This window comes from Rattus norvegicus, chromosome 18 (assembly GCF_036323735.1).
Source record: "Rattus norvegicus strain BN/NHsdMcwi chromosome 18, GRCr8, whole genome shotgun sequence".
NCBI lineage: Eukaryota > Metazoa > Chordata > Mammalia > Rodentia > Muridae > Rattus > Rattus norvegicus.
In genome coordinates, this window is record NC_086036.1 from 45,086,477 (window position 1) to 45,113,883 (window position 27,407).

General features: G+C 43.5%; 1 protein-coding gene, 1 long non-coding RNA gene and 1 other non-coding gene across 7 annotated transcripts in view; 1 reads left to right on the plus strand and 2 right to left on the minus strand.

Annotated features, from left to right (window-relative positions):
* The window catches only part of Dtwd2 (DTW domain containing 2), an 85,354-nt gene extending 83,235 nt beyond the window's left edge, over positions 1-2,119 (minus strand). For 3 of the 4 annotated variants that reach the window (XR_005496050.1, XM_039096969.2, XM_006251008.4), the window contains exon 1: positions 1,669-2,119. Coding sequence is in view for 3 of the 4 variants with exons in the window: in XM_039096969.2 (XP_038952897.1) it covers positions 1,669-1,886 (218 nt within the window). In the remaining variant the exon portion in view is untranslated. The remainder of the gene's footprint in view (positions 1-1,668) is intronic. The other variant, NM_001108431.1, reaches the window with a different exon arrangement.
* LOC120098148 (uncharacterized) lies at positions 2,119-27,407 on the plus strand. Of its 2 annotated transcripts, XR_005496168.2 has the most exons (3): positions 13,754-14,636; positions 17,235-17,713; positions 26,469-27,407. It is a non-coding gene; the product is annotated as an uncharacterized LOC120098148 (long non-coding RNA). The 2 variants fall into 2 exon arrangements; XR_005496167.2 differs by lacking the exon at positions 26,469-27,407 and having other exon boundaries at positions 2,119-14,636; positions 17,235-20,068.
* On the minus strand, positions 22,826-22,970 carry LOC120098372 (small nucleolar RNA SNORA48). Its single transcript, XR_005496560.1, has one exon. It is a non-coding gene; the product is annotated as a small nucleolar RNA SNORA48 (small nucleolar RNA).

Genomic DNA, 27,407 nt, shown 5'->3' on the forward strand with positions numbered 1-27,407 from the left:
CAGAGACAGCCTGGAGGTCACCTGGGCTATTAGCCACCTCTGGTCCTGGTTGTGGGAGCTTGGAAAGCCTCTGGACAATGGGTCACTTAGATTACTATCCACCTCTAGTCCTGGCCCAACCGAAAATGCAGATCACCAGGCTATTAACCACCTACAGCTCCCAGCCTTCTGGAAGACCAGGTTTAGATCTTTTTCATCGAAAAGACAATCCTGTGTTTTAGCAACTAGTTGAAGGACCTCCATGCTCCCAACAGAAAACCCCAGCATTTAGAGTTTGAGGAGAGGCAAGGGAAACTGGACCAATGAAGTGATCTAAATCTAAGAAGAACTAAAGAAAGCACATGTGACAGTGTTTACAGATGCTGAACTGATCTACTAGCTAATCTGGCAAAGATCCACTGCGTTTTATCTCATGAAGGTTATTGGCAGCTGAAGCAAAAGCCATTTCAGGGCATTATTCGACAGGCAGCTAACTGCAGAATGACTATGAGGCAAGGAAGCAGAGGCCTTAGTTGGGATCTGAAATGGGTACACACACATACACCAAGGGCCGTGTCAAAGTCTTATGGCAGTACTGAAAGAGGTGGGCTCGGCAGAGGAAGTTAGGTCATCAGGTGGGACACTGGGTCCCTTTCTGTAGTCCTCATCGATTCTGTGCACAGTGACCTTTGCAGCACTGCAGACCCAATATAACCAAGCTGCAGATTCTGAAACCCTGAACCCAAATAAAATTTCTCCTTCTAAGCTGAATTCCTCAGGTACCAAGAGAAGAGAAAGCTGACCGATATTTAATAATTAACAAAAGGGGCAACAGTAACCAGGGACATACCAGATGTTTCTTAAGTGCTGAGATTAAACGTGCAGCTGAGCGCACCAATGCACTGACGTGGCCCCCAAAGGAATAAGCAGGTATGCTGTGAACAGCCAGCCCTGGTTGTTACTGTCCACCCAAAAGCCTCTGCAAAAGCCTCTAAGTGTCCAGCGGGCGTGAGGCCACGCTTCATTTATTCTTCGCTGCATTTCTAACACCTAGAACACGCAGCAAGCTAGCAGACACACAGAACTTCAGCTTAACAAAATCTTTTTTGAAACAGGGTCTCATACAACCAGGCTAACCTCTAACTTCCTAGGTATCTGAGAATGACCTTGAACTTCCGATCTTTCTGCCTTCACTTCCAAAGTACTCGGCTAATAAACCGGGTTTTCAGTAAATACCGCCAAGTAAATTCAAAATATTCAACACAGGCTGCTCTATTACTCTCCGCCAACCCATCTCTCCAACAACCGATATTATGATGACAAGCCCACCTAAGCATCGTTAAGTATTAATGCCATTACGCCTCCAGAATTCCTTTTATGAAAGACTGAAGTTTCTTGGAAAAAGAACTAAGTCTTGCTGGGCTTGGTGGCACACACCTTTGATCCACAAACAAGTTGTTCCAGGACAACCTGGGCTCTATTACACAGAAAAACCATGTCTCAAAATAAATAAATTAATTAATTAATTTTTAAAAAAGTAAATCTTGCAGAAAGTCGGGGTTAAATAATCATGGCCCTGCCTGAAAAGTTCTTGCTTTGGCAGACACAATCGGAGTCCGCCTGGCCGGCAGGGGGCGCCGCAGCTCCCGGGACCCGCAGGCGTAGGCCCCGCCCCGGCTCCGCGCTCACCTGCAGCGGCTGCACTCCGGCCTGCGCTCCGCGTGCTCCACCGGCAGCCCCCACAGCCCGTCTGCACTCGTGCTGTCCCCCAATGCGCCCGCGGGAGGCGCCGCCAGCCGCGCACCGCCCTCGGACCGCTCCTCTTCACCCGGCGTCGGTAATCCCCAGGCGCCAGAAGGCCGAGGCGCAGACTCCCCGAGCGTTCGCGCCTCTTCCTGCGGCTCCATGGGTGGTGTTAAGAGTCAGGCCGTCGCATTGAGGGAGCGCCGCCGCCGGAGGGCGCCACGAGCTGAGGAAAGGGGTCTGCGTACGCACGTCACGTAAGGGGCAGGCCTCAGAGGTGACGTGAGGTCCCGCCCCGTTGCAGAAAGACAAGGAGCCCATTGGTGTGTTGTGGTGCTTCTACAGGCCGGAAGGAGATTGTGAGCGTAGTGGCTGCGCGGGTGAGATTAAACACAGGTGATAGGAGTCGCCTCCGGAAGCTAGTTTGCAATTGTTTGTGTTTAAAAGATAACGGGTGGGTTGGGGATTTAGCTCAGCGGTAGAGCGCTTGCCTAGCAAGCTCAAGGCCCTGGGTTCGGTCCCCAGCTCCGAAAAAACAAAAAACAAAAATAACGGGAAATTCTAGGCAGCATCGCCGGGTTCTAGGTACGCGCAGGCTCAGCCCTGTGTCAACTCGCGACATTAATGGCCAAAGGCTGCAAAGGAGCGATTTGTTTGTTTTTTGTTTTTTTGTTTTTTTGCAGCCACTGAAAACCGGTCCAGTGACAATGTGAGCTCTTGTGCCCCGCTAGCCATCGGGCCTACCATCTTCCATTTCACAGCAAATAATTGTTAAATTGTGTGTTGAACCCCCCAAGCGTCCTGGAACCAAGCAATAAGAACTGGCTGCTATATACATTGTATGGTTGAGGAAAAAACACTGCAAACAAGCACTGCTTACCCAAGTTCTCACAACATCTGGGTAACACAAGAAACACAGCTTTTAAAAGTTATAACTTTTGCTTGTTGTTTTTTTTTTTTTTCCTTTTTCTTTTTTTCGGAGCTGGGGACCGAACCCAGGGCCTTACGCTTGCTAGGCAAGCGCTCTACCACTGAGCTAAATCCCCAACCCCAAAAGTTATAACTTTTAAGAGAAGTAGAAATGTTAATTACGGGAAATGTATTTGTTAATGCTTATTAATGTTAATTCTACCAATATACATTTAAACAAGGAAGCTAGGCTTTCATCAGTCCTCCTAGTTGTTTTGCATTAACGCCTGCATTGAACCTCTACTTAATAGACTAGATTTAACCAGGAGTACTAAAAACAAATACTGTATTTCTTTTTTTTTTTTTTTAAGATTTATTTTATTTATGTAAGTACACTGTAGCTGTCTTCAGACACACCAGAAGAGGGCATCAGATCCCATTACAGATGGTTGTGTACCACTATGTGATTGCTGGGAATTGAACTCAGGACCTGTGGAAGAGCAGTCAGTGCTCTTAACTGCTGAGCCATCTCTCCGAGAGCCCAATACTGTATTTCATATAGTTTATTTTAGCGTTAGATTTTCCAGTCACCTTAAAGTCAAATTGATGAGTAGTGTACAGAAGTGTATTTTAAGCTACCCTTAATTCTTTTTTTTCCTAAAAACAATATCCTTTTATTGAGTATTAGCTTTAAAAGAAGGGGAAAAGGCTGAACTGTCTGGGACAGAGGTAGGGTAGGAAACAAAGTGGCATGTATATCTGTTAGAATTAGGAAATGAATAAAACTCAGGAACTAGGAAAGAGGGCAAATCAGAAAATAAAGAAATCCTGATATAGATTAGAAGACCAACTATTTTTAACTGCAAAATTAAGTTTCCTGATAACTGTTTAAACCAAAGGATGTTCCTGCTTTCTCATTTCAAGACAGGAAAGGCACAAGTAGGTTGGATACAGTTTTTCTGCACTGTCAGAACTGCTAGGACAATAGATGTGTGCTAACAATTGATTTTCTCAATAGCTATATAGATCCACACCCAATCACTGGTTCTGACCTTCAAAGGATGCAGAATCCAGCCATTCGTCTGAGTCGCCACCTCTGCCCCATTCAGGTTTCTATGTTTCTTGAATAAATTATTTCCATCAGCACAAACAAGTCCTGCTTCAACTCTACTGTTGAAAGAGAAATCTCTGTAAGTCCACTTATCTAGAGGTTGAACAGAATAAAAAATTAAATTGCTAATAAGCAAATACATAAACCTCTCAGGGGTTGACACCGTAATAGCACAGGTCCTTTGCATGGGCTAAGCAATACTTTGAAACAAAACAAGCGAACTAATAAATCTTTTTGGTTTAGGAAGCAAGTAACCAAAAGTAGACAGACACCTATTACCCTCCAGGAAGTAGGAAGTGCATCCTATCTTAGGGTTTTATTTCTGTGAAGAGACAGCAAGACCAAGGCAACTCTTAGAAAGGAAAACATTTAATTGGGCCTGGCTTACCGTTTCAGAGGTTCAGTCCATTATCATCATGGTGGAAAGGAGGGCAGCATGCAGGCAGACAGTGCTGGAGGAGCTGAGAATTGTATATCTTGGTCTGAAAACAGCCAGAAAGAGACTTCCACATGCAGCCAGGAGGAGGTACTCACTCCACACTGGGTGGAGCCTGGGCATAGAAAACCTCAAAACCCACCCCCACAGTGACAGGCTTCCTCCAACAAGGCCATACCTACTCCAACAAGGCCTCACCTCCTAAGAGTGCCACTCCCTGTGGGCTAAGCCTTTAAACACAGAAGTTTATGGGGGCCAAGCCTGTTCAAACCACCACATGTTTTCAACCTCTGACCTGGAGCAGCCTGAGGAAACCCATACGGGCAGTTACCTTGGAGCATACAAAGGTGAGACAAGACAAGCAATAGAACAGACAAAAGGGAAGTTGTGGCTTGAATAAGAATGGCCCCCAAAGGCTCATGGATTTAAATGCTTAGTTATCAGGGAGTGGCACTATTTGAGAAGAATTAGGAGGTGTGGCCTTGTTAGAGTAGATGTGACCTAGCTGGAAGTATATCACTGATGATTGTTTTGAGGTTTTAAAAGCCCATGCCAGGCCCAGTTCTCTCTCTTCTTGAGGCCTGCAAATCGGAATGTAGCTCTCAGCTACTGCTCTTGTGCCATGATGACAATGGACTGGACCTCTGAAACTGTAAGCCAGCCTGCAGTTAAATGCTTTCCTGTTTAAGAGGTCTTGGTGGGTGGATTGCCTTAGTCTGTTGTGATAAATATTTAATATTAATTGGGGGTTTCGGTCCAGCCATGGATCATTATTCCCATAATTATGACAGCCTTTATAGTGCTGTATTGGGTGGATATCTAGCCCCTAAGCAATCAGTCTCTATTTCCCTATCAATACTGAGTTATAACTTGCTGTGTTCCATCTGGGCTGCTTTTACTCCAGGCCCTGTGGCCATATGTTCATGATTCATCTACCCCATGGTGTTTTTCTCTCTCTTCTTACATGGTCCTGCCTCAGATCCCAAGCTCAGGAACCGAAACTCGTTCTACCTCTCTTCTGCCCAGCTATAGGCTGTAGGTATCTTTATTCAACCAATAGTTTTAAATTAAGGAGCAAAGTTATATAGTATCACTTGGTATATGTGAGGAACTCTCTGTCCCTGGAAACAACCAGACCTTGGGGGCCAGTATTTAGCATTGCAGTAGGTAGCAACAGAGCAAATGTCAGCACGAGTCATAGTGTCACTTCATAGCCTGAGAACAATAACGGAGACAGGGAGCAAAATCTCTTTAAAAAAGGAAACAATGTACTAGTAGCAGGAAAATGCAGTTAGATGTTACTTTATGTAGATAACCAGACCTTCACATTTTCCCCCTCGAGTTTCTATGGTAGCATTGTTATGAGAAGAAGAGGAGACCATGTGGGAAAAAAGAGCCTCAGTAATGACAAGAAGTGCATGCAGATCCAGCAGGAGGAACACCCAGCAATGAATAAACCGATTCAAATAAAAATAAAGATAGGACATTTTTGCCACTTTATTTTTTTCCATAGCTACTTCAACAAATTGCCACAAATGTAGTGGTTTAATAAAAATAAAAATGTTTAGTCTCTTTAAATGTCTCCCTGTCACAAGTTTGATGTGGCTTTCACGTCAGACTGCATTCCTTTGGGAGATCAAAGACAGAATATGTTTCTTACTGTGGGTTGTTGGCAGGATTCAGTTCCTTGTGGTTATTTTCTGGTGGTGTTATCTACTGTGCCCAACTTCTAGGAGTTAGTGCAGAGAGAGGCCCCTTCCTCCATCTTCAAAGCCAGTAACTGAACTGGTCTGTTTCTTGCTTATCATTCTAACTTTGCCTGCCTCTTCTGAGATCTCTCTCTCTCTCTCCCTCCCTCCCTCCCTCCCTCCCTCCCTCCCTCTCTCTCTCTCTCTCTCTCTCTCTCTCTCTCTCTCTCTCTCTCTCTCTCTCTCCTGCCACTTCTGCTTCCACTCAGATATCTCAGAAAGATCTTTCTGTATTAAAGTCAACAGCCAGTGCTATTAGTAACTTTTATTCCATTCATCTATGTAGTCTTATATGCATCGAAATTAGGGCAGTGGGTAAAGGTCATAGCAATGAAATTTTGTTCACCTTATTTATGCTCACCAAACTTAGTGGTTTCATATTCACACAAACTGCATATGAAAAATGGAGAGATGCCTCAGTGGTTCAAGAGCACTAGCTGCTCTTCCAGAGGACCCAGGTTCAATTTCCAGCATGAACATGACAACTCACAGCTGACTGCGACCCCAGTTCTAGAAGATCCAACCCCCTAGAAATATGTGCAGGCAAGATATCAGTTAACATAAAACAAAAGTAAATGAATCATTTTTATTTAAAAACAAAAATGAAATATAGTCACCCAATGCCAAGATTCCATGTTTTCCCAGAGCTCACAAGCACTATACACAAGAACGATGTAATCAGTATTTCAGAAGAACATGGAACATGAATTAATACAGCAAAACCTAATAATCCCCTGAGTAGTTCCGGCATATATATATATATGCACATACACACACACACACACACACACACACACACATATACACACATATATTGACATATATATATACACATGCACACACACATACACACACACACACATATATATATATATATGGAAGAGACAGGTCCTGTGGATTCCATCCTGAAACCCTGACACCCTCCCCATATTATATATGTGGAAGATGGTCTCTATCTATTCCATTCCTGATACCATGGTGCCCTTTCCTATTGATTCTACATTCCTTGATACCTGGATTCTCTTTTCATAAGAAGATAACTCTGGTCATTGCTAAGTGAATTGGTAATAAGTACTATAACATTTAGTGAAACGTCCTTAAGTCTAATATGACCACATTGACACTGTTTTTAAGTAACCTAGGGGATGATAGAGAGGTGGTCTCCTCTTCCTTAACCCCCGTTTCCTTGGCAATGTACTCTTTCCTATAGTTGATGGTTGATCTTGTTTTCTCAGGGTAAGGCCTTCCTTCACAGCTTTATGCTTTTTGCCTAACTTGTCACCAAGATACAATTGTCCATCTCCTCCTGAGTCAGACAACTGCTATCAGGATTCTCTTTCCCTCCCATTTCTGATACTACCTCTGTGTGGCAGACATTGTCAACAAGCTCTACAATCACCTAAGAGACAAATGTATGGGCATCTGTGACTGGGTATTCTATATTGGCTTAACTGAGGTGGGGTGAGATCTCGAACTGAATTAAGAAGAAAGAGAACAGAGCATAACCGTTTGTCTCTCTATGACCTGTGCTCTCAATGTAGCCAGGTGCCACTGCCTTCTCTATGATGGGCTCTGCCTTGACACTGTGAGCCACAAACTCTGCTAGAGTTGATTTTCTTAGAGATTTTGTCCCAGAGATGTGAAAAGTAACCAGTTCAAGCTCCATACAGAAAAGCCCCATTTTCCTGCTTGGTTTTTCCTTTTGGTTGTGCTCCAATTTCCTACCTGTGTGATTTTGCTTTAAAGTTTGCTTGAAATTCTAGGCTGCTTTCATTTGGAAATTTATTGTCTTTTACTCATAGATGTAATTTTCAACATTTGCCTACAAGATTTTGTGTATCTCATATGCTTGGATTTATGCGGGAGGAGTGTTTGTTTGCTCAAAAAGTTTTTTTGTTTGCTTGATTGATTGCTTAATCAATCATAACAGTGTTTTTCTATCCTGAAGTAGATATACCTGAGTAAATAGCTTAATAGTTAAGTAATTAACAAGTATATAAAATTATATAAATTATAAAATTATTAATTTATAATGATATAAAATGTGATAGTGTTTCTGCAAACATCTGGCCTTGGATCACAGTGGAAACTGAAATACTGTCTCACACAGGACTTTTCCAGTCTAGTTCCCCTTGGGGTCACCTGAGAAACCTCAGAGACTGTAGATGTAGACATTGGCACTTATCAAAATTTTGTCCTCCAGTTTGAAGTGAGAACCACAGATCTGAGCCGAGATCCTGCATTTATGTTCAGAAAAGCAAAGGCCCAGAGAGGTCAACACCAAGCAGGAAGTTTGCACTGCTCAGCTTCAGACCTACAAGGTTTTCACCACACCAGTCTTAAGTCCTACCTGATCAATCAGAATCTGTCATTCCTCACATGACCCAGGTGAACATGGAAGCTATGGTCTGTTGCCATTTACTTAGTCAGGCTTTTCTTGCCAGAAAAATAAAACTGAGATTTCTTTTCCATTTTTTTTAAGTTTGCTAGTCTTGGATCTCTTAAATTATGAAGGCAATAGCTGTTGCTTAAGGGCTAGTGCACAAATGCCTGTTTCTGCTCTAACTGGAGGTCTGCATGGGGAAGAACGCAAGCTGAATCGTTTTTATCACCTTGTACAAAGCTGACCCACAGCAGAACGATCTGGAGAGAGTGAGAGACTTTGGAACACTCAGTCCTAAATGAGATGTCTTCATCAAACCCCACCCCTCAGCACTCTGGGAGCCGTGCAAAGGAGAAGGGGGAAACTGTAAGAACTGTAAGAGCCAGCGAAGGAAAACTCCAAGGAAAGAGCTGCTTCTGGACACAGCAGGGCTGATGCACATGCGAACTCACAGACTGTGACGGAAGGCACGACACGTTCACAGATTCAAACCAGACTGGGTCCCAGTGCCGAGAGGGGAAGAGAGGCTACGACCTACCTCCCTAAGAGGTGGCTTTCAATATGCTTTATTTGAAGATAGATAGATAGATAGATAGATAGATAGATAGATAGATAGATAGATAGATAGATCGATCGAGATATGCTGGGGAAATTTATTTCCTGACCCTGATGTTGTTTAATTGTTCTGTTTGCATCCTGTATCTGTATGGCTATGTCTTAGTTTAGGGAAGTTTTTTTTTCCTATAATCTTGTTTATGATCTGGTCTATGCCATTGACCCGGGCTTCTTTTCTCTCACTTATGCCTAAAATTCAAAGGTCCCGGCTTTTAATGGCGTCCAACATTTCCTGAAGTCCCTTCTTTATGTTTTTGCTTCACGGTTCTCACATTCTTTGCTTATTTCATCTAGATCCTCTGTCTTTGAGTCTCGAGTCTCGTCTGCTGGATTCATTCTCCTTGCAAGGCTTTCCCTTGCGTTTTCTAGTTGAGCTATTGGAATTTTCAATTCTTTCTTCACTTCGGCTTGAGCTTTTCTCGTCAGCGTTTCCATCTTCATATTGAATTCTGTTTTCGAATCACGGATTGCCCATGTCATTTCTATCAGCCTTGCTTCTGTTTCCTTGGGCATCACTCAGCCCTTGGTTCTCCTTAGGTTCCCTATCTTTGAGTTCAGTGAGCTGTTTCTAAGTGTCTTCCCTAAACTCCTTAAGTTATTTGATGAAGTGTATGATGTTTTTATTTTTTTGCTTCTTGGGGTTTATCTGGGTGGTTCTTAAGGGCAAACATTTCTACAGGACATGTGGATCTGTGAGTGTGTGGTGCAGAGGTCCTGCCTACATCTCTCGTAATATTTTTGTTTTTACAATGACATCTGGAGATGTATATTAATCAGTTAGGGTTTTACTGCTGTGAACAGTCACCATGACTAAGGCAAGTTTTATAAAGGACAACATTTAATTGGGGCTGGGTTACAGGTTCAGAGGTGCAATCCAGTATCATCAAGGCAGGAATATGGAAGCATCCAGGTAGGCGTGGTACAGAAAGAACTGAGAGTTCTACATCTTCTGCTGAAGGCTGCCAGTAGAAGACTGGCTCCTAGTCAGCTAAGATGAAGGTGTTAAAGTTCACACCCACACTGACACACATATTCCAACAAGGCTACACCTCCAAATAGTGCCAGTCCCTGGGCCAAGCATATTCAAACCATGACAACATGTGAAATTCTTTTATTAGTTCTGTGTCTGATATGGACAGAGAAGATTGGGGAGGAACACAGGATATATGTGCTGGGTTGGGCCTAAAGGTTGGCTATAGCTTAAGTGGAATGAAGTCAACTGGAAGGAAACTGAGCTAATGTGCAGGATGGGTATCCTGGTCTAATCCTGGAGTTTGGGTAGTTCTGGGGTTCGGGGTGAATGGAGGCAATAATCAGCCAGACTCACCTGGTTAGATCCTTAGTGTGCATGATATAACTGGGCAGAGGTTAAATAGGATATAAGAGGGGTCTGTAGGTGAGAGCAAACAAAATGTGTCCTGACTGGAGTCTGAACGTTAAGCCTGCACAAAACAGTGTTGACTAAACTAGGCTGGGATGCGAGGTGTGGTACTTAGTTTAGGTCTGCAGGATTAAGGAAGACGTATGGAAGGAAGGATTCACAGGGCTCATTCCTAGTGAAGAATGTGCAGTATCTGACTGGGCAGAGAGCTTGGAATATGGCTGAGGAGGATCCTCAAGGGTGGGAGCTGTACTTTACTCAAAAGTATCCTAGTAGTAGAATAGATAGAAGCCTGACTCTATTCATCGTTTCCTCCAAAGCAAAGAGCCCTGTCAGGTCAAGAACTGTCACTGGCTGTTATCAAGGAGCCGAATGAGGCTATAATTCAGCCTAAGAATTAAATACGAGAGTATAAACTATCCTCAGGGAATCCTAGAACCTCAGGGTTTTTCTGAGATAACCATCTACTGCCAAGGAGCTAAGGAAACCAAGATCTAGACATTTGAGGTTCCCAATGAAGTATCTGACAACAGACATTTGGAACCAAGTCCCTTCTTCATTAGCTGTATCTACACAAAGGCACCATGTAAATTGTAGAGACATCGCTCCTAGATCCCTGCTGAGACAGGTTCCAGGCTACCATTTAAAAAGAGACATAAAAATAAGGAATTAATATGAAACTATACTGGCCCTCTCTGAACGACAATTGTAATTAGGGTTTATGTTGTAAGTTTAGGGAAACTGAAAGTGAATATCTTTTATTTAGAAAATTGAGGAGACTTGAATAGGGCTATAGATTATGTACATTATCGTGTCAGTTAATATTCCTATTTTTATAATTGTGACCATTAGAGAATTTGCTTGCATTTGGCAACTAAACACTGAAGTAAAGTATTATGTACAACTTACTGTTAAATGACTTTTTGAACCGGGGTGGGCGTGGGGTGAGATTGTTTTGTCTATAAAGCACAGAAGGAAAGAAGGGAAAAAGGAAGGGAAAAGAAAACGATAACAAGATGAGTCAAAAGACTGGCCTGTTTAAATGGGGTGTAATTGTGATGGTTTGTATATCCTTGGCCATGGCATCCTTGGGAGGTGTGGCCTTGTTGGAGTAGGTGTGTCGCTGTAGGTGTGGGATTTAATACCCTTGTTCTGGTTGCCTGGAAGGAGGTCTTCTCCTAGGGATCTTCAGATGAAGATGCAGAACTCTCAGCTCCTCCCGCATCAGGCCTGCCTGGACGCTGCCATGCTCCTGCCTTGATGATAATGGACTGAGCCTCTGTGATGGTTTGCATGTGCTTGGCCCAGGAAGTGACACTATTAGAAGGTGTGGCCCTGTTGGGGGAAGTGTGTCACTGTCAGGGTGGGCTTGGAGACCCTCCTCCTAGCTGACTGAAGATGCTCAGTCTGTTCCTGGCTTCCTTGGGGTAAAGATGTAGAACTCAGCTCCTACTGTGCCACACCTGCCTGGACGCTGCCATGCTCCCGCCTTGATGATAATGGACTGAACCTCTGAACCTGTAAGCCAGCCCCAATTAAATGTTGTCCTTTATAAAACTTGTATTGGTCATGGTGCCTGTTCACAGCAATAAAACCCTAACTAAGACAATCACTGAACCTGTAAGCCAGCCCCAATTAAATGTTGTCCTTATAAGAGTTGCCTTGGTCTTGTGTCTGTTCACAGCAAAAAAACCCTAACACAGTAATAAACTCTATTAGTTATTAATATGGCCCAGTCAGCCCCCAATGATCAAGGCAGAGTCCTATGGCTTATTTAATCAGCTCTTACACAGTTACTGGGGGATTAGCCCTAGTCTATACTTCTGTTGGCTACACTGCATACTTCCCAACTGTTCTCCCCAAGTACCTGCTGTTTGAATCTCACATAGCTTACTTCTGCCTCAGCAGTCTGTCTTGGGGAATATTTATCTTGGGCATGTGTTCTGGTCTGTCTTGTCTAGTGGAGACCTATCTCTTTCTCTTCTTCCTCCTTCACTCTCCTTCCTCATGGTCCCTACCTGTGCTGTCCGCAGCTCAGTAACTGAAATTCCTCATCTTCTATTCTCCCCAGTAATTGGTTGTATCCACTTTAACCCATAACTCCTTGGGGGAACAAGGCTTACATAGCATCACTTATACAACCAGATCTTGGGGGCCAGTGTTTAGCATTTGAATACACAGCAGCAACAGACCAACCCCCACAGATTTGTGGTTAAAACTGTAGACTAAAGGAGGAAAATAGTCTTTCTTTCTGTTCTTGGAATAACTGAGTAACGGTATCCTCTGTGGACATAGAGACTGATATTTGAGGAAGAGAAGATGTAGTATCAACAAGAATTCTAATGTGTCCATACTGTGTGGAGCACCATGGTTGGGTCAAGCATGGTGGTACCAACCTGTAATTCCAGCACACAGCAAGCAGGGGCAAGAGGAAGAAGGGCAGTGTCGACTTCAGCTCATTCATATAAAAAGCCAAGTTTAAAACTGATGCTTCTGTTAATAAACACCCTTTTGATTTCTAATCACGTGAGTTCAGAGCTGGAGAGATAACTCAATGGTTAAGATCACTTGTCCTTGCAGATGACACCCTCATGGTGATACATAACCACCAATAACTCCAATCCCCGAGAATCTCACACCATCTTCTAAACTCCGTGGTGCACATATAGATGTGCCACAACCATAAACACAACTACAACAAAGCTCATACACATAAAATAAAGCAAAATCTAAAAATAAAAATACAAGTTCTGCTAAATAGGCTATGTCTATCACCACCACTAGTCTGAGAGTTAGTATGGTCTGAGTGTGAATGCCCTCCAGTGGGGGATATCTGGGGAGGGGTGTAGAAGGTATGGCCATCATTACCAGTATACGGGGTGTGTGTGTGTGTGTGTGTGTGTGTGTGTGTGTGTGTGTGTGTGTGTCCCTGTGAGACCACGATGCCTCTGTCGGTAAAGGGTGTGGAGAGAAACCACTCTAGAAATGGTTTCAGGGAACAGCATCTGCTTTATTATATATGAACAAGCACTTACACAGTGCAAACCTATCAACTGATTGATTAGTGCATTACCTCAGATTGGACACAGAGCATTCATACTCCAGGGTCTCTATGCCTAAGAAGCACATTAAAGCAGACGTGGAGAGTGCAGACTTGTCTGCAAGCCAGCTACCAGCTGCTCTACCTCAGAACAGTGTTGTGCCTTCAGCAGCATGGCGAGCGAGCGGTGCTTCTTATTTAGAAGCACAGCGTGCCACATACGCTGGTAATGCTTGCATTTTCTCCTACATGGGCTGGCTGGAGTAAGTGTATCACTGAAGGTGGGCTCCACTCGAAACATTTCTAGTTCTCGTTCTCTCTCTCCTCTCTCTCTCTCGCTCGCTCGCTCTCTCTCTCTCTCTCCCTCCCTCCCTCCCTTCCCCCCCATCTCTGCTTTGTGCTTTCCAATCTGAGTTCTCAGACTGCTGCTCCAACCACACCGTGCTTGTCTACCATTGACCCCGTTTTTCCCTCTGAAACTGAAAGTCTCCATAAACTCTTTCTCCTATACTTCTGGTCATTGTATTTTATCACAGCAACAGAAAACTAATACGCTTAGTACAGTTAGGAAACATCGTAGAAGAGAGATGAAAAGATTTAAGAGGTGGAAGTTGGGAGGGGGGGTGCTCTACAACACTCTACTCAGACATGATACAGTCCCTGTAGTCATGAACACAGCAGCTATAGATGCCTACACAGGATTGGGCCTCTCACCTGTCCATCATGAATAAAGGAGGTACACATGAGTCCCCATCCCTTTCCGACTGTTAGTTGTTTCCTGGAGGAGGGATTATAGTTTTCCTCAGTGATGTACCCACTGAGGGATTCTTGGGAAGAAAGAGTGCAGAGAAAAAGGAACAAGAAACCAGAGGGTAATAGAGATGAATCAACCACAATGCACTGTGTGTGTGTGTGTGTGTGTGTGTGTGTGTGTGTGTGTGTGTCACAATGCGCTGTGTTTATACATACATATATTTGTATGAGGGAGAGAAAAACTGTGAGAGATTAAAGAAAAAATTAAAAACTTCAGTTCAACTATACCCTCCAAATGCCGGGTGTTTGTGTGGTTTTGGAAGGAGCAGGGGGTAGAGTCACAGCTGTTTCCTGTGTAGCGCTGGTGAGCGGTAGATCAGTTCCTTTGAGATTTTCAGATGCCTTTGACTGTACAGTAGAGGTCCAGGGACTCTGAAGAGCAGAGAGGACCTTGGGAATCCTTGGTAAACATGCCTTTCAAGAGGAAGAGCACCCATCGTAAAAGGAGCAAGGAACAAGCAAACAGTAGAAAGATGGGGTAAGTCTTGAGAAAAAGGCAAACCATTAAGGTAGTGTACATGTGGTTCGACAGAAATAGAATCCGACTTCTCAAATGAGCCCTCTTTGAATTTCGTAACAATGCCAGCCTAGAAATTCACACAAAGCTGAACAGGATGTCGCCTTGCCGCTCACACAGCTTCGAACATTCTGACACAGGGCAGCATCATAGCGAGTCTCACGCTGCAGCAGACGGGGCTGCAGCAGAGCCCTGCTGTGACTGCTGGAATTAGACCACATTTCGAGGGTGCGTGGTGATTTATAAAGCCTGTTACCAGCGTCTTTGCATTGTGTGCTTCCCCGCAGCCATACAAGCTAAAGAAGATGTATGTGTTCACCTGTGTGCGACAGATGAGGCGGAATGACAGCCACGTTGCCTAGCCAGGCTCTTCTCAGAAAGCCTATCCCCTGGTGCTGTTTGTCTTCTTCTACTGTGAAGCCTCTTTTATTCTTCCCACAACTGGGGCGGGGTTATTAATAGTTTTCCCATATTTTTAAGGTCTAAGGTAAAAATAGCTTAGAGTAAAATGAAAGGTTTGACATCATCAAATGATGTCAGAGGGAGCCAAGATTAGAATTTCTGTTTCCTGAGTTGCTATTTCTTCACTAATCCATTAAACATTCACCGATGATTCAGCTGGAGATATTTTGACCATTGTTCTAGTAGTAACTACATAAATGCTTGAACCAAAATTCATACAGAAAATATGCTTGGCATAAATCTCTTAATGAGGGGCTGGGATGTAGTTTGGTTGGTAAAATGCTCACCAAGCATGAACAAAGCCCACGTCCTAGTTAGAATTCTATTGCCGTGATAAAACATCATGACCAAAAGCAACTTGAGGAGGGAAAGGTTTATTTGCCTTACAGATCTCTATTAAGGCCCATCATTTAGGGAAGCCAAGACAGGACCACGATGCTGGAGGCAAGAACTGAAGCAGTGGTGGGGTGCTGCTTATTGGCTTACTCCCCCCGGCTTGCTCAGCCTGCTTTCTGATACAACCCAGGACCACCTACCCAGGAGTGGCACTGCCTAAAATGAGCTGGGCTTTCTTATATCACCTATTAATCAAGAACATGCACTTCCCCCCAAAAAAGAGAAGAAAAGAAAAAGAAAATGTCCTCCCTATAGGCAAACTTATTGAGGCATTTTTTAAATTGGTTTCCTCTTTCCAGATAACATGATAAAAATAAATAAATGAATAAATAACCAAGACACCCCTATATCACATAAACTGGGTTTGGTGGTACACATCAACTTCCCAGCACTTGGGATATGAATGCAATAGCATTAGAAGTTCATGGCTGTCCTCCACTACATAGCAAGGACAGTGCCAGATTGGGATGTTTGAGACCCTTTTCCCAAAAAGCAACAATGAAAATATTCTCTTAGAAGCAATTATAATTCAATTTATTACCACATTTACTTTATTTTTCAAGTTTCAAAAAAAGATAATTGTAATACTGTACAAGCTAAAAGCTCCTTCACAAAAGGAAGTTTAAAAGTCACAAAATTGCTAAAGCAGATGTGGCTATTAAAAAGAAAGAGGAAGTTTAAAAGAAAACAAAGTATTCAAATCACAGTAGACTGTCAGGTGTTGGAATGTATGACTGCACACATTGTAACAGTCACGCATGGGAGATTTTAGATTTTTCAGTACAAAGTCCCCCGTTCATGAACGTATGTTGGATGATTTTTTTTAATCTTTATTAACTCATTTCAATTGTTATTCCCTTTCCTGGTTTCTATTTTATTTACTTGAGATGTGATATGAGCGCCAGTTAAGGAAAGGCCAGCAAATAGGAGGCTGAAAATGTTTCTTCTCTTTTCTAAAATATCTTGGCTTTAAAAAATTACTTTTTCTTATATTCAAGTAACTTTTGAACAAAAGTTCCAGAACTGGAACAGTTTATAGAACTTGGCAACAGAGCAGCAGAGAGAAATTAATTCTGCCTTAAGTACAATGGTGTGGTCTCAGTTGAGAAGTTACATAGCCATTGAAATCAGTCTAATATTTCTTACATTTTTTTCTTGATTGGTTTTAAGAAATAGTCTATTTAGACCAGTGTAGTCTAAACACACTGTATAGTTCAGACTGGCTTTGATCAGAAGGCAATGATCCTTTTAACCCTTAAGTGATGTAATTACAGGTATGAGTGACCATGTCTAAAGAGCTTGCATTTTTATTGTTTTAGGTTGTGTGTGTGTGTGTGTGTGTGTGTGTGTGTGTGTGTGTGTGTGTGTCTTGCACACACGTACATGTGCATTTGATGTGGCTCTAAGAACCAAATTGGGTTCTTCTACATACTAGGCAAGATGTAGCATTGAACTGTGAAATGGAAACTAACGGGTTCTTTGGAAAGTCAGTTGGATGATGTTTTGCTGGGGCAAATACATAAAGGTACATGCTGTTAAAATGGACACAGATGAAAGACTAAGGCATATTCAAGAAAGAACATTTCACTGAAGCAGACACAGGAAAGAGGATGTTCTGCTAAAGCAAATGCATGAAAGGTCACATGATGAAGGATTCTTTGCTAACAATATCCATGTATTCACCCACCTTACTTTTCATAGTTGAGTCACATTTGTTTGGATTCCAAGGACTCAGGCTGATTGGATGCACATGCTGAGGCAAGACCCATGCAGAGGCAAGGCACATGGAGGACCGTGATGTTGGAGAGTATAAATAGGATGGAGTGATGGAGACAGAGCTTGGCTTGCTGGTACAGCTAGCTGTGCAACACTTGTGTGTCTCGCATCTTCACTCATCTTCACTTAATCTGAGAGGCATAGCCAAGAACTTCTCCTGGTGTCCCTCTGGGTCCCTCCTGCTGACTCCAGCCCAGGCTGAGGCCTAGCTGTCTCTGCTAGGTTCTGCCACTGCTGTTGCTATCTCGACTCTACTGAACTGGACTGCTGGTGTACCTATGAAAAGTGTATCCGTGAAGTGTTGGCGAGTGGATCCAGCTGCTGCTGGCTAACCTGTGAACTACACTGCTGATTTCCAGACACCACAGATGGGAGTTGCTCAAAAAAAAAACCTTTCTAAACAGGTCCACTTCCCCCATATCCTTTCTTTTCCACTACCTCTGGTGGGTGATGGGCTACAAGGGAGGTTAAAGCATTTTCAAAAAAGGTTTGTGTATTAGTCAGGGTTCTCTAGAGTCACAGAACTTATGGATAGTCTCTATATAGTGTGAGAAGTTGTTATGGTGACTTACAGTCTGTAGGCCAACTCCACAACAATGGTCAGTTGTGAGTGGGAAGTCCAAGGACCTAGTAGTTGCTCAGTCCCACAAGGCTAGTAGATTCTAACAAGTAGTGCTGGCAAGTAGATGTGAGTGGTGAAGAAGAGCGAATCTTCCTCCTTCCAATGTCCTTATGTAGAGCTCCAGCAGAAGGTGTGGCCCAGATTAAAGGTGTATGCCACCAAGCCTGGATCTGGGACTTGTTTTGTCCCAGGTTGACCTTAAACTCAAAGATCCCCTTGCCTTAGTCTCTTGGGATTCATAGCCACTTTGCCTCAAGATCTCCATGCCAAGATCCAGGTCAAAATCTTGTATCTCCCAGCCTCAAGACCTGGACCCCAGGTGAGCCTTCCAGTTCTGGACTGTAGTTCATTCAAGATATAGTCAAGTTGACAACCATTACAGTTTGGAAAAATTAAAATTATCCCTAGCCCTTGAAAAACCATTTCTATTCTCAAAACACATGCAGTGGCCAGTATCTAATACCAAAGCAAGGCAATAGTCAAAGACTAAAGAGACTCATATACTTCAATACATGTAATTAGCCAAACCAAAAGTATTCCAAGACAATAATACATGGCACAGAAGATGATTGGTATATACAATCCAGAATAATCTATAACTCTCTGCCCCCAAACTAGAAAATCCACTTTAGTTACATGTGTCTATTTGGCTTGTTAAAGTCTATAAGATTAAAGAATAATATTTAGTGTATTGTGAATGCTAACCTTCTAACTAGATAAGATCTAGGTTTTATGTTTTGGTTCCCATGCTACATTTCCACCTGAAAAGTAAGATAATCTCAGTAGTCTGATACCCTCCTCTAAATAACTTGTGAACTCTACCTCTCTCTAGCCCCATTCCTGCTCAAGTCTTCTGAGGGTGCAACCCAACCACACAGAGCTGGGCCTTACGTGGGGTATCCACTCTCTGCTCTTCACTGCTCTACATGGCCAAGTGGGTAGACCTAGAGCTGGAAGGGTAAATGGCTGGAGCTGGAAGTCGGTCACAAACTACAACACTGTTTCTTGTCACTTGTGCAAAATTTGTTTTTGGCTTAGTCCTTCCCACTAGAGAAAGCTCAACCATGGATGCGTTAGTGACCACAGTTATTTCAGAGGCTGGCCTCCACAAGTGAGAAAGCAGAGTTCCTGACCGCACTAAGTTCATTCATAGAAACCAGATAGAACTAGAGTCATTTATTTGACAATCTAGGTTGCGTCTTTTACATTTTAACTCTGTTTCCTTTTGTTTTCTTCACATTGACAATTTCACACATGTACACAACAAAATATGGTCATATGAACTCTCTTTACCCATCCAATTCCTCCCACACATCATGTGTTTCTCCCAACATCGTGTATTTTTTCTTATAATCCACTTTGTCCAGTTAACGTTGTCCTTACATGCACGGGTGTGCAGCCATCCCCTTGACTACGAGAACCCTAGCAGTTGTCATATCACTAATTAAAAATGATCTTCCCTCCCCCTGCTACTACCCACTGCCAGTAACGTCTGCTCTTTAATCATTCACCAACACCAGCAGCAAAGTCTGCACTTTAATCCATGTAAATCTCACAACTCAGGCAGCAATTAGAGAGCTGCCCTTGGATAAGTGAAGCAGCTCGGCAAGCAGAGATGCAGGGTGTCTCCTGCAGCTTACCTGGAAGTTCAGTTGTTCAGATGCTAAAGTCAAACAGGTAAACTCTCCCAGGATGCCTTCAGGAGTCTCACACAAATCTCAGTCACAGCTAGCAATTCGATGGAGATGTCTCCAACTGGTGGGACCAGAGTACCTCAGAGACCAAGGAAGGAACTACTGCAAATCTAATTGATTGCATTCATTGCGTGAACTCAAGCGCCTAGGCAGCTTCGTATATAATAAACAGTGTGAACATAGGCAGCTTCATGTATAATAAACAGTGCTTGCTACGCTTCACCCAAAAGGGGCGCTCAACGAAAATCCCTATCTAGACAAATACAAGAGAGCCAAGAACGTTCCCATTCCAAGAGTTACATCTTTGAACAACTTGTGATGTCGTTTTTGTTCATAAAATAAAGTGTGTAGAAAGTCACACTGTTGGTACTTGGGGAGTAACTTCCCCATGCATTATAAACTTTAAAATATAAATTAAAATTTAAAATATAATTCACGCTTTATTCTTGCCTCATTGTGGATGCGTTGAAATGAAGATCTCATCACACTCTCTAAGCTCATGGCTCAAGTGATCCCACTGCCTGTGTCCCCTGAGTTTAGTTCATGCTTTTAAAAGACTTCCTTATATCCAATGTAGAAACTTTTTCAGTATTATATTTCCCTTTTATGTCTATAGTAGGCTTAGGGCAATGACTTGTATTTTTCCTCATCCCTTAGAACTGCTAAGAAATGTTTGGTTATATTTTTCAACTCATATTAAATTTATCAATCTGAAAATACTATTTTTATTTTTTAACCTATATAACTAAATGAAAGGAAACATTCATCCTTTTTGCCTGAGATCCGACCAGGCTTCATGTTCCTTTGTTCCCACATTTGATCGTGTGGTGGATCAAGTGACACTTTGCTAACGTGCATGATTCATAAAAGCCACGTAAGGACAAAGCACTCACCCTACCGACACTGGTATTTATCTTTCCCTCACCCCTTTCCTTCCTTTCTTCTCTTCCCTCATCTAACTGTGCACCTACAACCTAGCTCACAAACAAAGCTACCGTCAATAACATAGATCTCTTGCTATAAAAGCACAGAGACAACAACTGTGAAAATAGCAAGAAGTATGAGGAAGTCACTTTTTCTTACTGGACATGCACCGCGTTCCGCTTTCCAAATATAGCTTATGATTCTGTTATTGTACCACTGTGCTTTGCACTTGCACACCGGTGGCTGTTAGAAGAGCATTATTAGCAGTTGGGAGTCTGAGGGGGAGGTGAGTGGCAGTGTGCTGTACCCTGGGTTTCCTCAGGTTCGTATCCTGAGACAGGCATCTTAGTACACGTGCAGATTGAAGTTGTTGGAGTTAACACTCTACCCTGCTGGATAATTCTGGAAGGTGGCTAGGATTTGTCACTGAGTAATTCTCCCTGGAGGTAGCACTGTCCCTGGGGGATGAGAGACAGAAGTATGTCACGGAGGAGGAGAAAACAAGGCCCTTTGCTTTTGATTAGAATTATTAGTATTCATATGAACTCGGTTTTTTAAGTGTTTGTAATGCACTGAAATATTCACACCAACATGCAGTTCTATCTAGTGGGAGCGTACCTACTGGGAGATTGAGGGTTATGTTTATGATCTACAATTCTAAATAACAGTATGATATATATGCATTATCCTTTTCTTTAAAAAAAACTTTTTATTGATTCTTTGTGAGTTTCACATCATGTACCCCCAGTCCTGCTCATCTCCCCATCACCTCATATCTGCCCTTCACCCTTGCAACCTTCCCCCTCCAAACACACACACACACACACACACACACACACACACACACACACACACACACACCAAACCATAAGGGACATCTTATTATGGCAACTGGAGTATGTCAATGTGTATATCCTATCCACACATCTTAACTTGCAAATGTTCATTACAATGGATCATTGGTCTGGTTCAAGATCTCTTGACTTCTGTGACACCATCAATGTTGGATCCTCACCGGGACTCCTCCCAGTTATCTTGTTGTTACCCTGTATCAGAAAGATTCTGTAGCTTTGGATTAGCAGGACTGCCCCTTTCCCCTGTCCCAACTGTTCATAGAAGATATAGTCTTTGGGGTGGGCCACTTCAGAGCCCTGGGTCTGGGCCTGAGTAGTAACTGAACTGGTCAGCATACTGGCTCTCCCTTATCTGTACCACCAGGGCGAGCTCTCCAGCACTATTCTGGCTAGCGTTGCCGTCACTGAGAGGCAGAGTTAGTAGCTCTCCTGCTCTCTCGTCCTCACAGCCATCTCTCTTGACTACCGTAGGTGGCAAGGGAAGCATCACCTCCTCCCTAAGCCACCTCATGACATAGGAGTGGCAGGGACAGCTCTCCCTCAATCTCACAGCTGGCTCACACATGCCCTGACACCAGGGTCAACTCTGTTGTGCTGTCCAGGTGAGGTGCAAGGCCTGCTGTCCAGTGTTGCAGCTGGTGAAGGGCAGGGATTGTTCTCCGCTCATGACCTGCGGGCTGTGTTCCCGACTGTCTCAGGTGGCAAGGGGCAAGGGGGAATCAACTCTGCATCCATACCACTCCACCACAGACGAGCAGTGTGTTCAGCTCTCCCATACTCACCCCTCAGGGCCAGCTCACCCATACCCCAGCCACTAGGGTCAACTCCACTGTGCAGCCTGGCCAAGGTGCAGGGCCAGGTTTCCCAAGTGTTGCTAAAGCTGAGAGATGGAGGCAGCTCTCCAGAGCGCCACAGCCAGTGACAGGGTCAGTTCTGCACAGTACCGGCATATCCATGTGGTCCCCAGAGGCTGCACACCCCAGGGATGTCACCATGTTCTCTAGTGATAATGGATATCGACACCGACACTGCCTGCTACTGTGTAGCCATGGACTCAGACATGGTCCTTAGCAGAAGCTCGGGCTGGGACCTTACCAACCTCACAAGAGGCTATTCCTGTCCACTGAGTCTCCAGTTCCATCTCTCTCTTCATAATGCCTAAGTTGTTCCACTTCTCTTTCTCTCCCATCCCAGCACCACACACATGCACATTGTAGTGGCTCCAGCTGCAGGATGGCCATATGGCTGGCAGGGCCCCTGGGAGACCTCAGTCCACGATGTCTTGCATGGCAGCAAGCAGTGTCTAAGGCCTGGCTATGCTGTGCACTGGAGGGCAGGTCTGTGGGTGGCACAGCAGAACGCAGGTCTCTCAGTCTTCCTCCTCCTGGGCTGTGTGCTGCCTGGTTTGGTTTGATTTGATTTTTATGTGTCCTAGGCATAAAATAGCTTTGGCCACCAAGCCAGGCGTCGAGCTAGGATGAACAAAGGACTGCCATCTGCTCTGCTCCTGACTGATAATAAGAACATCACCATTCACAAGGTGTCTCTTCGCCCACTGCCAGGATATTATTACTCTTTTCTGAACAAATGGAAAGAGCAATATAAATTGTGCATAAAAAACTGAACATGTAAAATAGAATAACAATTCTCCTGAAAACGGAAGTAAGTCCTGACACCTGTAACCACAAGGATGACATTATAGGTGAACAAGGGTGACACTGTGCCAAGTGAAATAAACCAGACAGAAAAAGAAAAAAACACACAATCTCATCTACATGTGGGATCCAAAAAGATGAAAATGTATAGCAACAAACGAATGGTGCGTACCGAGGACAGAGCAGAGAGGAGAGCGGAAGAGATGGTGTCCTGGGGTTTCTGTTGCTGTGAAGAGATACCATGACCACAGCAACTCTTCTAAGGACAGGCATTTCACTGGGGCTGCCTTACAGGTTCAGAGGTTTACTCAGTCCATTATCATCATGGTAGAAAGCACGGTGGTGTGCAGGCAGACAGGGTGCTGAAAGGGGAGCTGAGAGTTCTACAACTGCAGGCAGAAGGAACAGAGAAAGGCACTGGGCCCACCTTCAACATTTGAAACCTCAAAGCCCCATTCCCAGTGACACACTTCCTCCAGTCACATTTCCTAATCCTCAAAAAGTGCCCTCCTCATGAGCCTATGGGGGGCATTTTTACTTAAACCACCATAGATGGGGCAAAGGGTATGAAGTTGCAGTCATATAGGTGTCTTAGGTAGGGCTTTACTGCTGTGAACAGACATCTTGGCCAAGGCAACTCTTATAAGGACATCATTGAATTAGGGCTGGTTTACAGGTTCAGAGGTTCAGTTCATTATCACTAAGGCAGGAACAAGGCAGCATCCAGGTAGGCATGGTGCAGGAGGAGTTGAGAGTTCTGCATCTTCATCTGAGGGCTGCTAGCAGAATACCGGATTCCAGGAAGCTAGGATGGGGGTCTCAAAGCCCACACCCACAGTTACATACTCACCACAGCAAGGCCACATCCACTCCAACAGAGCCACACCTTCTAGTAGTGCCACTCCCTGGGCCGAGCATACATAAACCATCACAATAGGATAAGTGTAAAGAGGTCATTATAACATAATGACATAATATATAACATAAGGAGGGCGCCTGGGTCCAAGTTTCATTATAGAGCCATAGAAGAAAAACAGCATGAACTTGGCACCAAAATCTCACATGTAGATCAATGGAATGAAACAGAAACCTAGTCATAAATCTGTGGAGCTAGAATCACATGAATTTTGACAAAAATGGCACATGTACTCACTGTAGAAACGATGCTTCTTTAACAAATGATGCTGGGGAAACCTGATACTCACATAGAAAGGAATGAAACTACTCAGTATCTCTCACCTTGCACAAACGTCAACTCCAAATGGACCGAAAACCTTAATGCAAGACCTAAAGCTTACCTCTGACAGAATTAGTAAAATATGCAAAGAACTAGAAGACTAAACAGGAAAACAGTCTATCAAAAATGGAATAAGGAACTGAGCAGAGTTTTCAAATGAAGAAATATAAGAGGAACACAATTCGAATGATGGGGTCCCGTTTCATTCCTGTCAAAGAAGCCATCAACAAGAAGACAAAGGGCAACACTGGAGAGAGTCTAAATGCAGCCACTTGGGAAATCGGTGTGGAGAGTCCCTAAAATCTAGAACCACCGTATGATCCAGCTATACCACTCCTGGGGAAAAATCCAAAGGACTGTATAATTTACTAAAGAAACACCCGCACATTCCTGTTTGAAGCGGTTCTATTCACAATAAAAAGGAAAGGGAATCAGCATAGATACCCATCCACAGATAAGTAGATAATAAAAATTTATAAATCCACAATGAAATTTTATTTAGCAGAGAGAATGAAATTATGTAATTTTCAGGGAAATTGATGGAACTGGAAAATATTAAATTAGGTGAAGTAAGCCAGGCTCAGACAAACTCAAGTTGCCTCTCATTTGTGGATCTTTGCATTTGATTTTTATGTGTGCTTATCTAGTAGGAGTGAGTTTGTATAGCACCCTGGAAACTAGAAAGGGCCCCATGACAGGTATAGGAAGAATCATTGCAGGGGGAGGGGAGGTCAGGGAGAGTAATAGAACACGTGTTATAAGAATAAAAGGGGGCACTACCTGAGGACCCAGCTATACCTCTCTTGGACACATACCCAAAAGATGCTCCAACATATAGCAAAGACACATGCTCCACTATGTTCATAGCAGCCTTATTTATAATAGCCAGAAGCTGGAAAGAACCCTGATGCCCTTCAACAGAGGAATGGATACAGAAAATGTGGAACATCTACACAATGGAATATTACTCAGCTATCAAAAACAATGACTTTATGAAATTCATAGGCAAATGGATGGAACTGGAAAATATCATCCTGAGTGAGGTAACACTCACAGAAAAACACACATGGTATGCACTCACTGATAAGTGGATAAGTCCAAATGCTCGAATTACCCTAGATGCAGAGAACACATGAAACTCAAGGATGACCAAAATGCAGATGCTTCACTCCTTCTTCAAAAGGGGAACAAGAATACCCTTGGCAGGGGATAGGGAAGCAAAGTTTAGAACAGAGACTGAAGGAACGCCCATTCAGAGACTGTCCCACATGTGACCCATACATATACAGACACCATGGATGAAGCAAAGAAGTGCAGGCTGACAGGAACTGGATGTGGATCTCTCCTGAGAGACATAGCCAGAATACAGCAAATACATAGGCGAATTCTCAGTTCAGGGACTCCCATTGAAGGAATCAGAGGAAGGGCTGAAAGAGCTGAAGGGGCTCGAGACCCCATATGAACAACAATGCCAACCAACCAGAGCTTCCAGGGACTAAGCCACTACCTAAAGACTATACATGGACTGACCCTGGACTCTGACCTCATAGGTAGCAATGAATATCCTAGTAAGGGCACCAGTGGAAAGGGAAGCCCCTGGTCCTGCTAAGACTGAACCCCCAATGAATGGGATTCTTGGGGGGAGGGCGGTAATGTGGGGCAGAATTGGGAGGGGAACACCCATAGAGAATGGGAGGGGGAGGGGTTAGGGGGATGTTGGCATGGAAACCAGGAAAGGGAATAACATTTTAAATATAAATAAGAAATACCCAATTTAATAAAGATGGAAGAGAGAGAGAGAGAGAGAGAGAGAGAGAGAGAGAGAGAGAGAGAGAGAGAGAGAGAGAGAGAGAAAGAGAAAGCAGGCTATTGAGGGTTTAGGGCTATGAGACTAGGGAGATGAGGAAGAGGAGGGTACAGGAGGGTCAACCAATATCTGGTAGTAGGTACTCTAATATCATAAGGAAATCTACTACTGTGCATGCTAACACACACACACACACACACACACACACACACACACACACACACCAAACAAAACAAACAAACAAACAAAACAGAGGCCAGTGAATCAAGCCCGTGGCTCACTTCTGAAGTGTAAGTTTTATAATGATTTCTGCAATTTCCTCTTAGGTCTCTAAAGGTAAAAGTTGTTCTGTTTCTTCATCTACAGGTGGAGGATAAAACAGTTAATCTGTTTTCTAATTTAAAGAATAATATGCCTCACCCATGTTCTCCACCTTTGCTTTCATGGAAGCCTTTTCAAGAAAACGCGGATTCAAGATGGCATATCTGCACCACCATGGAGCTTGTAGGACACGTTTGGCCCCCAAACAACTCTTTAGAGATCTGTAGCAAGAATGAGGATGGGTACAGCCAGCAACTACAGAAAGCTGTATATAGTAATTAATTAAAGCAGTGCAATCTGAGCCACAACGATCACATGTGTTAGCTGTCTGGTGGTGGAACACACCTTTAATCCAAGCACTTGGGAGGCAGAGGCAGGCAGTCCTATGAGTTTGAGGTCAGCCTGGTCTACAGAGTGAGTTCCAGTACAGTCAGGGTTACACAGAGTAACACTGTCTCAAAAACCAAACAAACAAAACATCCTTTGTATGTGTTATAGGTACAATATGATAAATAATAATGCCCCCAAAAGGAAGGAGAAATCTACCTGAGTCACATTTCTGTCATTTCTCTTACTGACATTAAGTTAATGTAAATCTGAATCCAATACCAACAAAGAAAGAGGAGTATGGCAATCTCCAGAGTAACCTAAGGAAGTAATGAAAAGAAAGAAAGAAAAGGAACATTACCGAAATTAAAATCAGTGAACCATTCCTTTTTCAGCGTCTCCCTGTTGTCATAACTTGTTCCAGCCTTAACACAGAGTCACCTAGGAAGAGACCTCAAGTGCAGAACTTCCTAGATCCAACTAGCCTGCCACCATGTCTGTGATACATTTTCTTAATCTCTGATGTAGAAGAGCCCAGGCCACTGAGTGAAGTTCTCTCCCTGGGTAGGTGGGCCTGACTTGTATAAGAAAGATAGCTGAATACAAACCACGGGGCAAAACAGTAAGCAGAGTTTTCCCATGGTCTCTGCTTTGCTT